The sequence below is a fragment of the Mustela putorius genome, unplaced genomic scaffold (assembly GCF_011764305.1).
Source record: "Mustela putorius furo isolate JIRA1106 unplaced genomic scaffold, ASM1176430v1.1 tig00003859_pilon_pilon_pilon, whole genome shotgun sequence".
Lineage (NCBI taxonomy): Eukaryota > Metazoa > Chordata > Mammalia > Carnivora > Mustelidae > Mustela > Mustela putorius.
In genome coordinates this window covers 10460721-10475066 of record NW_025422011.1, presented here as the reverse complement: position 1 = coordinate 10475066, position 14346 = coordinate 10460721, and the positions used below count along the sequence as shown (strand labels likewise).

General features: G+C 41.4%; 1 protein-coding gene across 20 annotated transcripts in view; it reads left to right on the top strand.

Annotated features, from left to right (window-relative positions):
• Positions 1–14346, top strand: part of CD44 (CD44 molecule (Indian blood group)) — an 86993-nt gene that overhangs the window by 41671 nt on the left and 30976 nt on the right. For 10 of the 20 annotated variants that reach the window (XM_045066027.1, XM_045066025.1, XM_045066024.1 and 7 more), the window contains exons 4-7: positions 1919–1987; positions 5072–5302; positions 11810–11938; positions 13180–13305. In XM_045066027.1, coding sequence (XP_044921962.1) covers positions 1919–1987; positions 5072–5302; positions 11810–11938; positions 13180–13305 — 555 coding nt within the window. The remainder of the gene's footprint in view (positions 1–1918; positions 1988–5071; positions 5303–11809; positions 11939–13179; positions 13306–14346) is intronic. The other 10 variants (XM_045066033.1, XM_013057994.2, XM_045066038.1 and 7 more) reach the window with 3 other exon arrangements.

Here is a 14346-nt window from a genome sequence, read left to right as displayed (position 1 = left end):
GAGGTGCAGCCCACTAGGAAGCCCACCTCAGAGGCTTTCTAACAATTCCTTAGGCTCAGGAAAAGCTCACCAGGCCCTATGCTCCCAGCAGTGCTGTGTTCATTAAACATTAAATCATTAAAATAAAAGATTGTCAGTGAGGCCCTGCTGTCTGACATGGGAGCCTGAATATATTAATTGCACAATTGGGTCACCATTCATCATATTGTTCTTGCCAGGTTTGGTGTTCTTTTTAAAAGTTAAGGGGAACTGGAGCATGAAGAAGGTCCATTTGAACAAAGGCTCTAATGATTTCCAAAACTGTCTTAGTGTTTTTACATTGTATCCCATTCTATTACAACCTAACCCTTAGAAATTTCTTCCCAGGGCACTACTGTTGCCTGAATTCAGGGAAAGTGGTTCCACCCCTGCCACGAAGAAGTCATAATCCAAGGCCTGTTTTGGGGCCTGTGCAACATAAAGTATCGGAAGCTTTTCATGGATCAGGCGGGTTTCTGGTGGTGTTACCAAGCAGACAGTATAGATACTCTTCACGATCTCCCAGGGAGGCAGGCTATCTACCCTGCTTTTCAAATGAGGAAATTATTGGGAACACTTTTTGAAAACTGTAAAAATCTAAAGAAATATTAATTGTTATTGTCATCCATGACCTTGTGAATTCCTTAAAAGTAGAAACAGGAACATGTTCATCTTTTTTGCTCCTTTTTAAAAAATCTGTCTCATGAGTAATGCTTAAAATGAATAAATGAACTGATATATCTTAAACTTTTTAAAACAGAATTTCTTATGGCATTTCCATTCATGGTTCATCTAAACATTTCTTGACCTATTCATCACTGTAGACCATTTTGGGGAGGTGGTTAACATCATAGGTATGTTTCCTGGAAGCATGGGCCTGTGGGAATCATATCGGAACTTCCTCTTTCATTCATTCGACAAATATTTGTCGAGTGTTTTTCTGACCCCATCACACATAAATGTTCTGGCCAAGATGAATAAGGTCACTATTCATCGCTACTCAACTTCTATAGCTCTTTGGAGGTGAGGGGGTTGGGTAGCAGGGGTTAAGGGTTGAGAGATGCCATGAACAGCCATCATGTAAAATGAACAAGATAGTGTGAGGTAGCAGTAAGTCAGAAGGAGAACTGTAAGCAAAGATGTGATGGTGATATGTGTGGGGGATTGGTAAGGGGCTGGTTGAGATTGGTTGGTGAGGAGAGGACTTACTGAGGAGGTGACTTTCTCTGAGACTCTCTTCTGGGATGTCTTTTACTTAGCCTTTGCAAGAATGGCTTTTCTTAAGACCTGGTTTTCTCCAGGTGAATAAATAAAGCTGCCGGTTGTTTTCACAATGAGTCAAAGAAATAGGCAGGTCAAGGGACATGCCCTTTACCTGTAGGAAAGATGCTTCTGGGACCTGGGAAGCAACAAAGCCCTGTTTTGTTGAACTGATGTTTCTGTCCAATGTTATGAGGACCTCGCGATTTATGGCAGAACACCTAAAATGCTTGTGGTAACAGCCTTCCTTGTGATAGCCGTCTGCCGACCTGCCTCCATCCATCCATCCATCCATCCATCCATTCATCCATTCATTCATCCATCCCTTTCTCCCTTCCTCTTTGACAAGAAGCAACAATAAGAGAAATCAGTCTAAGAAATAAGTTGCCATCTTGCGCAGAGACACAGGAGTGCATGCACATACACGCACACACACGGTATAAAAGTTATCCACAAATGGATCCATTCTCCCTGCAACAGCAAAGCCAGTTGAAAGCTCTCTGAGTGTCTAGATCTCAATACAAGGTCTAGTTACCAAATAGAGCTTTAATAAAACCCCATGCTGACTAATACAAGTGGACATCAGTTTTGCTCCTATGTTTTTAAAGTTCTCATGGTTTTTCTCTTTGCTGCTCCACAGCTCCACCCGAAGAAGATTGTACATCGGTCACACACCTGCCCAATGCCTTTGAAGGACCAATTACCATAAGTACGTATCTCTTCTGACTTCAGTGGGGTGTTCCCATTCTTGGGAAGGGAATCAGGTGTACTTTCTGTGTTTCATACTTGAGTAGAAGAGCAGTCATTTCCCCCAGGCGAGGGACATTGGGTGTGATTCCCTGTCCCTTCCCCTTTTCCTGCAGTGGCTTGAAACTGCTATTCCGTTGACCACAACACATTGTTCCTCAAACTGCAGTCATTTGAAAACCTCTTTCATCTTTTTGGGCACCTCTGTGTACACAGCACAATCATTTACTTGATATTTTTCACTTAATTGGCCTATTCTTTTCCGCTTTAAATAAGTTTATTTAAAAAAAAAAAAAAAGCCTGCAGCAGTGCCTGGGTGGCACAGTTGGTTGAGTGACTCTTGATTTCAGCTCAGGTCGTGATCTCAGGGTTGTGGGATCGAGCCCTATGTCAGGCTCCATGATCACCGGAGAGTCTGCTTGGGATTCTCCCTCCTTCTCTGCCCCTATTGCTCATGCTCTCTCTCTCTCTCTCTCAAATAAATAAATCTTCAAAAAACAAAACAAAATAAAATAAACCAACAATCCCCTACAAATGGAGAACAAAACCCCCAGTCATAAGCAGAGGGTATCCTTAAAAATACACTTACATGTAGGACAAATTAAATAGTCTTCTTAAACTCTAGCTGCTGGAAGGTTCTGAGTCTGAGCCATGTTCTCTCTCATGGAGAGGGATTAATAAGGGTGAGGGGGAGATGCATTCCAGCCCCCTAAATTTTCTGTTTGATTATTTGTGTCCTGGAAGAGAATTCTATTTTAATTCTAATTCTAATTTAATTCTAATTCTAATTCTAATTTCAACATTACTTATACCGCGTCCACCTGAAATCATCTTGATGATCCCAAGATGTAGGCGTCTGGCACTATATGAGAACAAAAATCTCAACAAAAATTTTCACTCTTGTTTTTTTTTTTTTTTATAAAGATTTTATTTATTTATTTGATAGAGAGAGATCACAAGTAGACGGAGAGGCAGACAGAGAGAGAGAGGGAAGCAGGCTCCCTGCCGAGCAGAGAGCCCGATGCGGGACTCGATCCCAGGACTCTGAGATCATGACCTGAGCCGAAGGCAGTGGCTTAACCCACTGAGCCACCCAGGTGCCCCTCAACCAAAATTTTCAAAGAGGTCAACTTATTAACCCTGATCTTATGGCCTCTGAACCTCACCTTTTTTGAGAAGTATCATAATGTTGAGGAGGCTTGACTTCTGCCTCCTAAAGACAGACCCCTTACTATGCAAGGGAACAGAGGTGGCAGGCAACAGAAGGATGAGAATCATCCTGGCCACGCAAATCCAGCCCCATAGTGTTAGGCCAAAAATTGTCCCCGACCTGTGCCTCATGGAAAGGGAGGCTCACAAGTTCAGATATGCTGTCTCAGTCAGGCTTGGTTTGAATCCTAGTCCCTTGCCACCTGGGTGATCTCAAAAGAGTGACTTTGTCTCTCTGAGCCTCAGTTTTCTCATCTGGATAATGGAAAACCTGTGAAATGAAAATGAAGAAAAATAGTATGTCCAATGCATGTCAGGACCATAGTCATGTTCAATAACTTCCCATTTCCTTGGTCCTCACCAATACCTTTCAAAGTACAGATCTGTACAAATTTGGTCATATATATATATATTTTTCATTTATTTATTTTCAACATAACAGTATCATTATTTTTTCACCACACCCAGTGCTCCATGCAATCCGTGCCCTCTATAATACCCACCACCTGGTACCCTCACCTCCCACCCCCCCTGCCACTTCAAACCCCTTAGATTGTTTTTCAGAGTCCATAGTCTCTCATGATTCACCTCCCCTTCCAATTTACCCCAACCCCCTTCTCTCTTTAAATCAGATCTACATCTGGAGAGATTATCAGGATGTTTTGAGACTTTGCAATTTTTTTTTAAGATTTATTTATTTATTTGAGAGAGAGAAAGAGAGTAAGCAATGGGAGGGACAGAGGGAAAGAGTCTCAAGCAGAACCCCCTAACCCCCGCCACTGAGCACAGAGCCCACGTGGGGCTCGATCTCATGACCCTGAGATCATGATCTGAGCCAAAACTGACTGAGCCACATAGGCACTCTTGCAATATTTTCTAATGTATGTATTACTAATAGTTCTACTTGGGCAAGCCAGATAGGTAAACAAAAGGAACATTTAGTCCAGTGCAATATAGCAGAGGATAATTTTAGCTAAATGCACACTTGTATAGTGAGTGGCCCAGACTGGAAGGCAGCACATCCTCTCAGGGAGGAGCAAAGAATGAATCTGCTTTGCTTTTCCTTCACCTGTCCATTCTAGACATTTCCTTGTTTAAATCAAAGATTCTGATCTTTATATACCTCCGTGCCTCTTAATTTCAAGACCGAATCTCACGGAGGATGGGCGGAGGCTCAGTCATCATTTAGGCATGCTGATTTCTTAGCCAGAGTAGGGGTTCACGTAGACTGACAAAATTTGCTCCTTAGAAGAAAAGCCTCTTTCTTCATGGATGTGCAAATATATATTTCTTGTTGAGACTGCTAACCTCTTCATGTCCTACTTCCAATCCTTTCTGGAAGTAGATGGAATTAACAGCAACAGATTTTATATGTACTTGGAAGGGAGAAAAGGAACCAGTGGGAGAACTATCGTTTATTGAGACCAACTCAATATAGGATCCTGTGCTAAGCACTTCACATACCACGTATCATATAGGGCTCTGAGCAAAAGGGAGTAGCATCCTCATTTTACCAATGACAAAACCGAAGCTCAGTACCAGCTTTGTCTAAGGGCACACATAGCTGGGATTCAAACATGGGGACTTCCAAACACACCCTCATGCTCCCTCCCCATTTCCAGCGGGTGCAGGTAGGCAGGGGAGGATAGACTTTCTTAGAGCATCCCCTGCTCCCTGCCCCCCCCCCCGCCACTTAGATACATAGTTAGGTGTTGTTTTGCTTGATAATGAAGAAAAATAGCTTTGAAGTCCCTGTCTTATGTGATAACCCACAGTCTTTCCTATACTCAGCAAACGTCAGCTGCCAAGTTCTGAAAGTGCCTTCTCTTTCCCCCAGCCATTGTCAACCGTGATGGCACCCGCTACAGCCAGACGGGGGAATACAGAACGAACCCTGAAGACATCAACCCCAGCACCCCCGCTGACGATGACGTGAGCAGTGGCTCCTCCAGCGAGAGGAGCACTTCGGGAGGCTACGTCTTCCACACCCTCCTTCCAACTGTGTACCCGACCCAGAACCAAGACAGTACCGGGGTGTCTGACAACCCAGAGAATACCCCCATTACCAGTAAGGAGAATGAATCACTGTACTTTCCCATGGTGATTTGTTTACAAAACCGTCTCTGAGCTTCCTGGGTGATCAGCATTCCCTTGTGTGTTGATTGTCTCCTGTCTCTAGAAGTTGGGGACACTATTTGGGGAAGAGGGATATTATGGTAACCAGTGCCCTGTAGTCATTGCCTGCTGTCTACAGTGGTTTTTTTGTTTGTTTGTTTTGCTTTGTTTTGTTTTGTTTCCATCTACTCCTCTGTTTTGCTTACCTCAGGGTAAGAAGCACCATACTGGAAGATTTTTTAGAAGACTTTCTTGTTCTTTTGTCCCAGGGATGTGGTGACAATTCAAGCATGCTACAGAAGCTGTTTTTACTTTTACATGTTTCCTTCTTGTTCTTTTCCACCTTTGGATAAGATTGTTCTCATAAAGTTGGGATCCTAACAGATGCATACCCTCCCATTTGCTTTCTTCATCTTAACTCTACATTTTTATCTTTTAACTTGATTTATGCGGTATTATTGACGGTGCGATATTCTGTCCTATTCATCCATGATTTACTAAACAATTCCTTTGGTTTCAGTCTAAGGAAGCATATCTAAAGGAGTTACCTGATCACACTCAACCTACTTAAAAGTTGTCTCCTTGAAGCCTCTAGGGGAAAGCTGTTAATACTTGCTTGGTAACATGGATAATTCATTACTTGGGGACTGCGAGAGTGGAAATATGGCAACATTGCATTCGATTTCTTTGGGGTTTTGCCCTTCGTGCTCCACTGTCCTTGGAAAGTGTTTGCATCTCCCTCTGGCCTCCTTCTTTGCTTTTCACTTGGCTTTTTCCCTGTGGTTTAAAACGGGTTTCCAGATTGGCTGCATTCCTTCTGTGGAGGATTATTCGAACTGAAGTAGGGCATCAGCGTGTTGGGCAGCTTTCCTCTTATGGTGTGGATTTTCTTTTGTCCAGGCTCTTGCTCTTTTGGGGCAGGACTCTACTCTCCCAAGGGTGTGGCCGACATTCACTGGTTTGGGAATGCGCCTCGTAGGGCCTTTTTCTGTGCCTTGTCACCCAGAACTCAGGGCGACCTTCAGAGCACTATGATTTAGCCAAAGGCTACTTGCTCAACAGTGTTTTAAATTTTTACGAGCAGCTTGCTAAGGGTGGGGAAGCAGTACCAATGGGCCTGAAGTCTGGTCGTTCTCTGCAGATCCTTTGAAACATTTTCAGGAAGCAGACGTTCTCAAATGGCTGATGCCTTCCCAGACTACTGGCTCTCTGGAGATTGGGTCACCTCATTTCCTATTGTCCCACAGACAACCTTTCTGGAAAGGAACTTCTGTAAACCCAGTAGGCCCTGATGCTGAGGGCTGGCTGCCCCTGAGCTCCCCGCCCAGTTAAAGTAACCATGCAGAAGGCTCCTATCATCAGAGCATGCAATTTTGTCAGATGTTGGCAAACATAACAATTAGTGGTCTCAGCAAGAGGAAGATCAAGTCTATTCCAAAGTACTAGTTCCCACCAAAGAAGAAAATCATGGCAATCCTTTGAGGAACTAGATGAAATTCACATTGAAGTCATTATTAGTCTATATCAAACAGTGAGTATTACACATGTACTTTAGAAAGGCAACAAGGACATTTAATGAATAGTCCACAGATCTTTTAGGGATTGCACATTTCCTGCCCAAGTTAGGTAGTCAGCATACTTATTTTGAGGACCTACTATGTACCAAGCCTGTTCTAATGCTGGGGGATCCAGTGGTAAGTACCATTAGAAAGTAATACGGAAGGGAAATAAGGATCAGTAAGCTAGTAGCCAATATTTGCCAAATGTTAACCAATATTTGAGGTCTTCTCTGTGCCTTTGCCCTAGTTACTGGGGGCTCAGAGTTGGACTGACGTTCGTGGAGCCCATCCACTGTTCAGAAACCAAGGAGAAGGAGTGCTTTGAGATTTCACGAAAGCATAGTTCGGGATTTGGGTTGAGAAAAGAATCTTACTTTCCTCTTTTCAAAGCACTTAGCTAAGTTTCTCTTAGTAGTTTGGAAACAGAGAGACTCACTGGTCCAAAAGAGTGAGTCCAGGGCCAACCTGAGAGTCACCGAAGTGCTCAAACATCCAAATGGCCAGTGGCAGCTCCAGATAAATCCATTCATGCAAAGAAGAGTGTCCAAGGGAAAAAAAATCAGGTGGAAACTTGAAAGCAACCCATGGCATACTAGAAAAGATTACCACTGGTAAATTCCTGAATAGACCCCGGTTTCTGAGCCCAGTGTGGAGATTCCCAAAGCTTCATGACTGTTGGACTGAAAGGTGGGTCTTGATGGGGAGGAGTGATTGCAAATTCTCCCTAATGCATGCAGAAGGACAGATGTCAAGAGGAGGTCTGGCTGAGGACAGAGAAGTGCATCTTTAGCTTGGCAGCTCATTCCTTCCGTAAGGGTCCTTGGTGGGTGGCAATAGGAAAAGCCAGTAAGAACAAGCATCTGGGTAGGTTTTGACTTCCAGCAGGCTTTTTATTATAAATGTTATTTTTGGAAGAGACTTTCTGGGGGCATGTCATCAGCCTCTTTTTTATTGGTGATCTGGAATTCTCTAGAATCCAGAAACCTACACTAATTCAGGAAGCAGAGACTCCTACCTTGGAACACTCCATTTCCTTGTCTTCTGGGTGTCAAAGAAATATATACATATATATTTTTGGTCTGGCATCGCCTACGTGGGTGGGGAAAATTGGAAACTCTGCTGACTAGACAGTAGATCCTTCCATTTTCCCCAAATCTTATATGACTCCTTTTGGGAAAGTAGAAATAACTCCTATTTCTTTCTTGCTCTTGTATGTTTACTTCCTGTTGGTCTCTTCTTGGCCTTCTATAGGGTGAAGGTGGCAGGAACTCTATAATAAAGTTTCTGAGGGCAGAATGGGTGCCTGAGAATTTTTCAGGGAGGATGCTCAGGTAGATCTGGGGACATTGTTGGTGAAATTGGCTCCTGTGTCTTGTCTCTATTCTTAGCCAGTTCTTGGCTAGCACAGAACATACTGCAGAGGTTATTGACATTTGGTGAATATAGGGTCAACGTTTTTAACCTGGTGTTCATGGACCTCCAGTAGGCTCAATGATGGGCCCTAAGGCATTCAAGAACCTGAAATAATATACAAAATTTTAAGAATGTGTATGTGTCACATCAGTCTTTTGAGGACAGAAGTCATAACTTAGATCAGATTTTCAAAGGGAGGTAGAGCTCAAAATGGCTTTTAAAAACCTCAGCTTGTTTAGGTTTAATCCTGATGACCTTTGCTATTCTTCCACAGGCAAACATTCTGGACCCAAGTCCTACTTGAGAGGCAAATGGGAGATTTCAAATTGCAAAATATCACTGATTGTCCTTTCTCAAATTTGAGTAGTGTCCATAATTTCTCTAGCTTGGGCAGTTTTGTTTATTTGCTGGAAACACATTCCCAATTAAGAATTACAAGTGACAGAAGGTGATGGAGGGAGACTTGACAAAGCCTTATCTGATTTTGACATTTTGTATACACACCCTTTGCAAAGTTCCTGCTCAAGCATTAAGCTTGACCTGAAGTTAATGAGTGTGTGTGTATCTTTGAAATGCCAGTTGTTATCATATGCTACTGGCGTGAAGGGATAGGCCCAGAAGACCCAAGCCAGCATCTCTGAAGACACTCCAAACACAGATGAATGAAAGCAACTTTATGAAATGTTGCATCAAAGACCCTCAGTCCATGGCTGGGTCACCTCATCAAGTAAACATAAAATCTATTTTCCTTCACAGGTTGTTAAGTTCCTACTTTATTTTGCTCTGAGCCTATGTTCAGAGGGTTCCGTCTGAAGTTTGAGTAGCTCTGAATTGACACCCATCCAGAATTTGCATCGCTCATGTTGTTCTAAGATTCCAAGACACTTCAGGAGATTGGAAAGATAAAGCCAGGCCTCAATCTTTCTTTTTCTAATCTTTGCTCTACAATAGAGACAGATGTCACACATACATAGAGTGGAGAATAAAGGTTTGTAGAAAGATCTCACTAAATGATATTTTCATAATTGATCCAGTTACCTCAGCTATGCACTCAAACAGCCAAGCAGCAGTTCAGGAGCAAATGCATTGGATGTGGTCCTGGTTTGGTAACTCACAGCCTAAGACTCAGGATCACACAACAGCAGCAACAACAGGTAAACTGCTCTGTCTTCTGCTTATTCATTGTCCTGAATGCCAAGTTTTTCAGCATCAAGGAGAAGAGTATCCATGATCATGTCCAAGTTTGGGACTGATGTCCTGTCTCCATCCTTAAGGAATTGGTATCTGATACCATTTTGTTTATCAGAGGGGCCTATAGATCTGGTGATACGGTTAGGTACTCCTCTGTGTTCCATTTGATTTTCTTTTGGCAGCATGCTTGTAGAATCAGAATTAGCTTTCCTTCAGGAACTTCAACCAGGAGATTCATTCAGAACAGATCCTCTTGAAAGAAGCCTATTAGAAAATGCATTCTCCTACTTTCTGCTGGTCTACTTATCACAGTCAGTAATAATAGAGGGAAATACTGACTTATGGATGGGAAGTGTAGGTTCTGTGTACTTGTTTGGACACTCAGTCCTCAGCTCTAAAGTGGAGGGGTGACCTGTTGTTTTCCATGAGAATCTAGACTGCCTGAATGTTTGACCATTAACTCTAAATCCCTGCAAAGTATTCTGGACTGAGAGCTTATGTGTAAAAAGAATCCAGGTCCAGAACAATGGGAGATTACAAGCATATCTTCATTTATTAGCTTTTGTTGATTAAGGATATGGTCATATTTTAAAATAATTGGGCATTCTTTCTGCAGAAGAATAATAAAAATGGTCCTTAATACTTGCTTAGTCAAATAAAGTATATTTTATTTTAACAAATATTCAGCTTAGTTGAATAAAGTATATTTTATTTTAACAAATATTCCCATAAGGGAAATATTGCTGATGTTATGTTGTGATTTCATATCATGGCAATAAAGGTCATGGTGGAGGGGGGACGCAGAATAAAGAAGATGCTACTTTTAAATGTTAAATGTTTACAATGTTTATCTTCATAGAACAAACATTGGGAAGAAAAAGTCTTCTTGTCAATGCTGTATCTTGGGCCATTTCTGGGCTTTCTTGATAGCTGAAAAAAAGAAATCTAATCACCTTACTTTTGTTTTGGGGGATTTAACGATGGTTTCAGCCTCTCTGCTTCAACTTATTTTTGTTTTGTTTTGTTTTTTTTTTTTTTTTTTGTCCACTCTTTAATATTCTTCTGGTGCACATTATGGTGGCAGAAAGGGCGGTTTGGGGAAGTTTTCCAACCAGGACTCTTTACTTCTGATCTTATTCGTGAGATCCTTGGGTCACTTCATTTCTGTCCATCTTTCCTAGCTGATTACCTCTTTTCAAAAATGGACTCAAAATGTCCTGTTCTGCTTTGCAAAATATAATGTTGATATAAAAAAGTGACCATGGGCAAAATTGCTGGAGGATCTGGACACTAACTGGAAAAAGGTGGAAAGCCATCTTTTTCCAGCTTCCCCTTCATGTGGCATTCTTTTGTGGGTTGGGGATTGCTGGGATTAAGTGTCTGGGACTGCTGGCAGAAATATCATACCCTAAATTCTTAGAGAATGATATTGGTTGGCCAAGATAGAACATGAAGGGCTAGGACCCTGGAGAGCTTGGTTTCAGAATCATAGACTCTCAGATTTGGAGAGCATCTTCAATAGTCTAGCCCAGTCAACACTTCCAGTGATTTGATCTACATAATTTTCCTGCTAAGTGATCTTTCTGATGGTGAGGAACACAACTTTTATGAAGAAGTTCTTTGTTGGATAGTCCAGATTATAACCTTTAAATTCAACATTTGGGAAAATATTTGTTCCACTTAAAATGAATCACCACAGGCCTTGGTTTGGCCTTTGGGAGCACACATAAAAATTTAATCCCACTTCTACATTACAGTTTTTTAAAATTCAAAGACTACTGTCACACTCTCTGCCATTTGGTCTTTCTTTTTTTATATATATTTTATTTATTTGACAGACAGAGATCACAAGTAGGCAGAGAGGCAGGCAGAGATAGAGGGGGAAGTAGGCTCCCCGCTTAGCAAAGAGCCTGATGTGGGGCTTGATCCCAGGACACTGAGATCATGACCTGAGTCAAAGGCAGAGGCTTTGACCCACTGAGCCACCCAGGCACCCCTCATTTGGCCTTTCTGACTACAGACAAGGCAAGCTCTATCCAGCACAGTTTTTTCCTCTTTAAGATGAGAATTATGAACAAGATGATATTTAAGGTCTTTCCATTTCTGACATTCTATGACCTGCAGTATGGGCCTTGAAAATAAAGTGGAACTTCTGTGCTTTTTCTGTTTCTTCCCACCATCTATATGAAATATAGATGACTCTCTTGAGTAATAAAAGAGTAGAAGCATATACAGTGCTATTTCTTAAGGGCTGATAATTAACCTTTCAACCGTCAATTCCATTGTGGTTACAACAGCTTTGATGAGCACTAGTGGTACAAGTCCCAAAACAGCAACCAAGAGGCGAGAAGCCCAGGACTGGCTTTCATGGTGGTTTCAACCATCAGAGTCCAAGAATCATCTTCACACAACAACGATAATGACTGGTAATGAGTTATTATTATCTCATTTCATAAGATCTCTTGACAGTTTACAATAGTTCATTGACCTCAGGGATACTGAGTCTGAAATGCATTCCAGTTTCACACATGTTTTTGATGACTTTCAAAGGGTCATGAGCTCAGAGACCCATATGTTTGATTTGATAACACTAATAAGCAGATTTCTTCTTTTATTCTATAGAATTAATATAGGCCTGGAGAAGGCTATTAAGAGCACTATGAAAAGGGGCCAGTCTTTCTTGATGACAGAACAAAATTTTGGATCTGAAGGGTATTCCAAAGAGACAAAAGTCATTAGAAATTCCTGACTTTCCAAGAGGAAATAAAATGACATAGCTAGAACTAGAAAAATAGAGACACTCTCCATCAGTGGAACTATTCTTGGGGCAGCCACTGGTAGTAAGAAAAGACAAATGGTCACTCCAAAAGATAGCATGACTCTCAGTCAAATGATAGGAAACCCCTTTTCAGGAAAGAGACATCTACAGCAACCACTGAGAAGAGGCAGAGGATCACCATCTTCTTTCCTCTGATGTGTCCGGAAGGGAAAACATGAGAATTTCTCAAAATCTTGGCTCCAGTCCACTTTAGTCCACCCTTTTGGTAGACTGAGAAATGCCAGGCTTGATTTCTCTGCGAATTGACTAACTTTGCTGGGACTGGATGCTGCACTGTTGTTGGGATGGTAGCTCAGCTTGTGTTCAGAGCTCTGGTGATGTGATGCTGGAGAAGGCCAGCAGATGAATTAACAAATCATGAATACATCTATGAGATTTAAAAAATGGTAGACATGCGTTTAGATTCTGAAAGTTTTCTGAAGGTGGCTGATACAACAAGTGGGCACATGTGACACCTTTCCATTCTAGTCTTGACACCTTTGCTTTAATGGCACATGCTTGATAAGTTAATAATCTGAGAGCATGGGGTGGGGGCAGTGTTTATTGGCCTGTTTTTCTTTTGTTTCTTTGGTGGGGTTATGTCTATATTTATTCTTTCGACTTCCTTAAGGAGATCGTTCTGTTGTAAAGGTCATAGCCAATTGTTTTTAGATCTATGCCTTAGCTTCAGAGACCAGGATATAACAATCTGGGACTACACAAATAAGATGTCTCACTCTCTTCTTAAAGTGTTGGGAACTCATTATACATTCTGTGCCTGATTTTCTTCCTTTGTCAAATGGGTTGCTTGGCATCCAGTTCAGCCACTAACATAAGTCACCACAACAGGTACGGATTCAAATATCATCTCAGCAGGCTGGGAACCAACTGAAGAAAATGAAGATGAAAGAGACAAACACCCCAGTTATTCTGGATCAGGCATTGATGATGATGAAGATTTTATCTCCAGCACCAGTAAGAATAATCAATTACAGTAGAATCATTTATGCAAGGCTTACTAATTAAACTGAGTGATGCCCAATAGTGTCTACCTTGGGAAATAGTTCTTGTGGAAAATTAGCATAAACCTATGAATGACCACCTTGGTAAGAGTATGAAGGAAGAAAAATGACTTTTTAAAAAAATGGAAGCCAAAACATATTTGGAGGAGAAATGTGGAAAATATCTTTTATAAAACTCCTAATGCCTCAGGTTTTCTGTTTTGTTTACTTACGTGGTCTGCTGCTGCAGATTCTTCTTGAATTATTGAGCTTTGACAGAGAATGGCTTATTAAAACATTACAACAAGTATTTATTGTCTACCTACTGTGCTAGGTGCTGGCAACACAAAGATGAAAAATGTCAGAGCTTTTGCCTTCAAACTCTGGCTTACTGAAGCAATAGAATGTGAGTGGAAGGATATTAATTAAAACTTGCAGGTGATTCTACATTAAAGACTTAGATGGCCCTAAAAAGGCTTAAAAGTTGGGTACAGAATTCAGGAATCATCCTAATCAAAACTTTGTTGAGACCAAGGGAACAAATCTAGTTTTAACAAATAGGGCACAAATACAACGGAAAGACATTGAAGGGAAGGACGAACGTCAGCTGAGCTTTAACTAAAACAGTGCCTATTATTAAAAATGAATAGTGAAAACACTGCGTAATAGTATCCAAACTTGTGACAGTTATAAAACTTTTTGATAACAGAGATGGAAATTGAGCTGAAAAACCCCCTTTATTTTTTTAATTTTTATTTTCTTGAAAAACCTCCTTCATTTTTAAAAAAGATTTTATTTATTTATTTGACAGAGATCACAAGTAGGCAGAGAGGCAGGCAGAGAGAGAGAGAGAGAGTAGGGAGCAGGCTCCCTGTTAAGCAGAGAACCCGATTCGGGGCTCAATCCCAGGACCCTGGGATCATGACCTGAGCTGAATGCAGAGGCTTTAACCCACTGAGCCACCCATGTGCCCCCAAAATCCTTTAAAAAAATATGCAAAGGTCAGTCTAACATT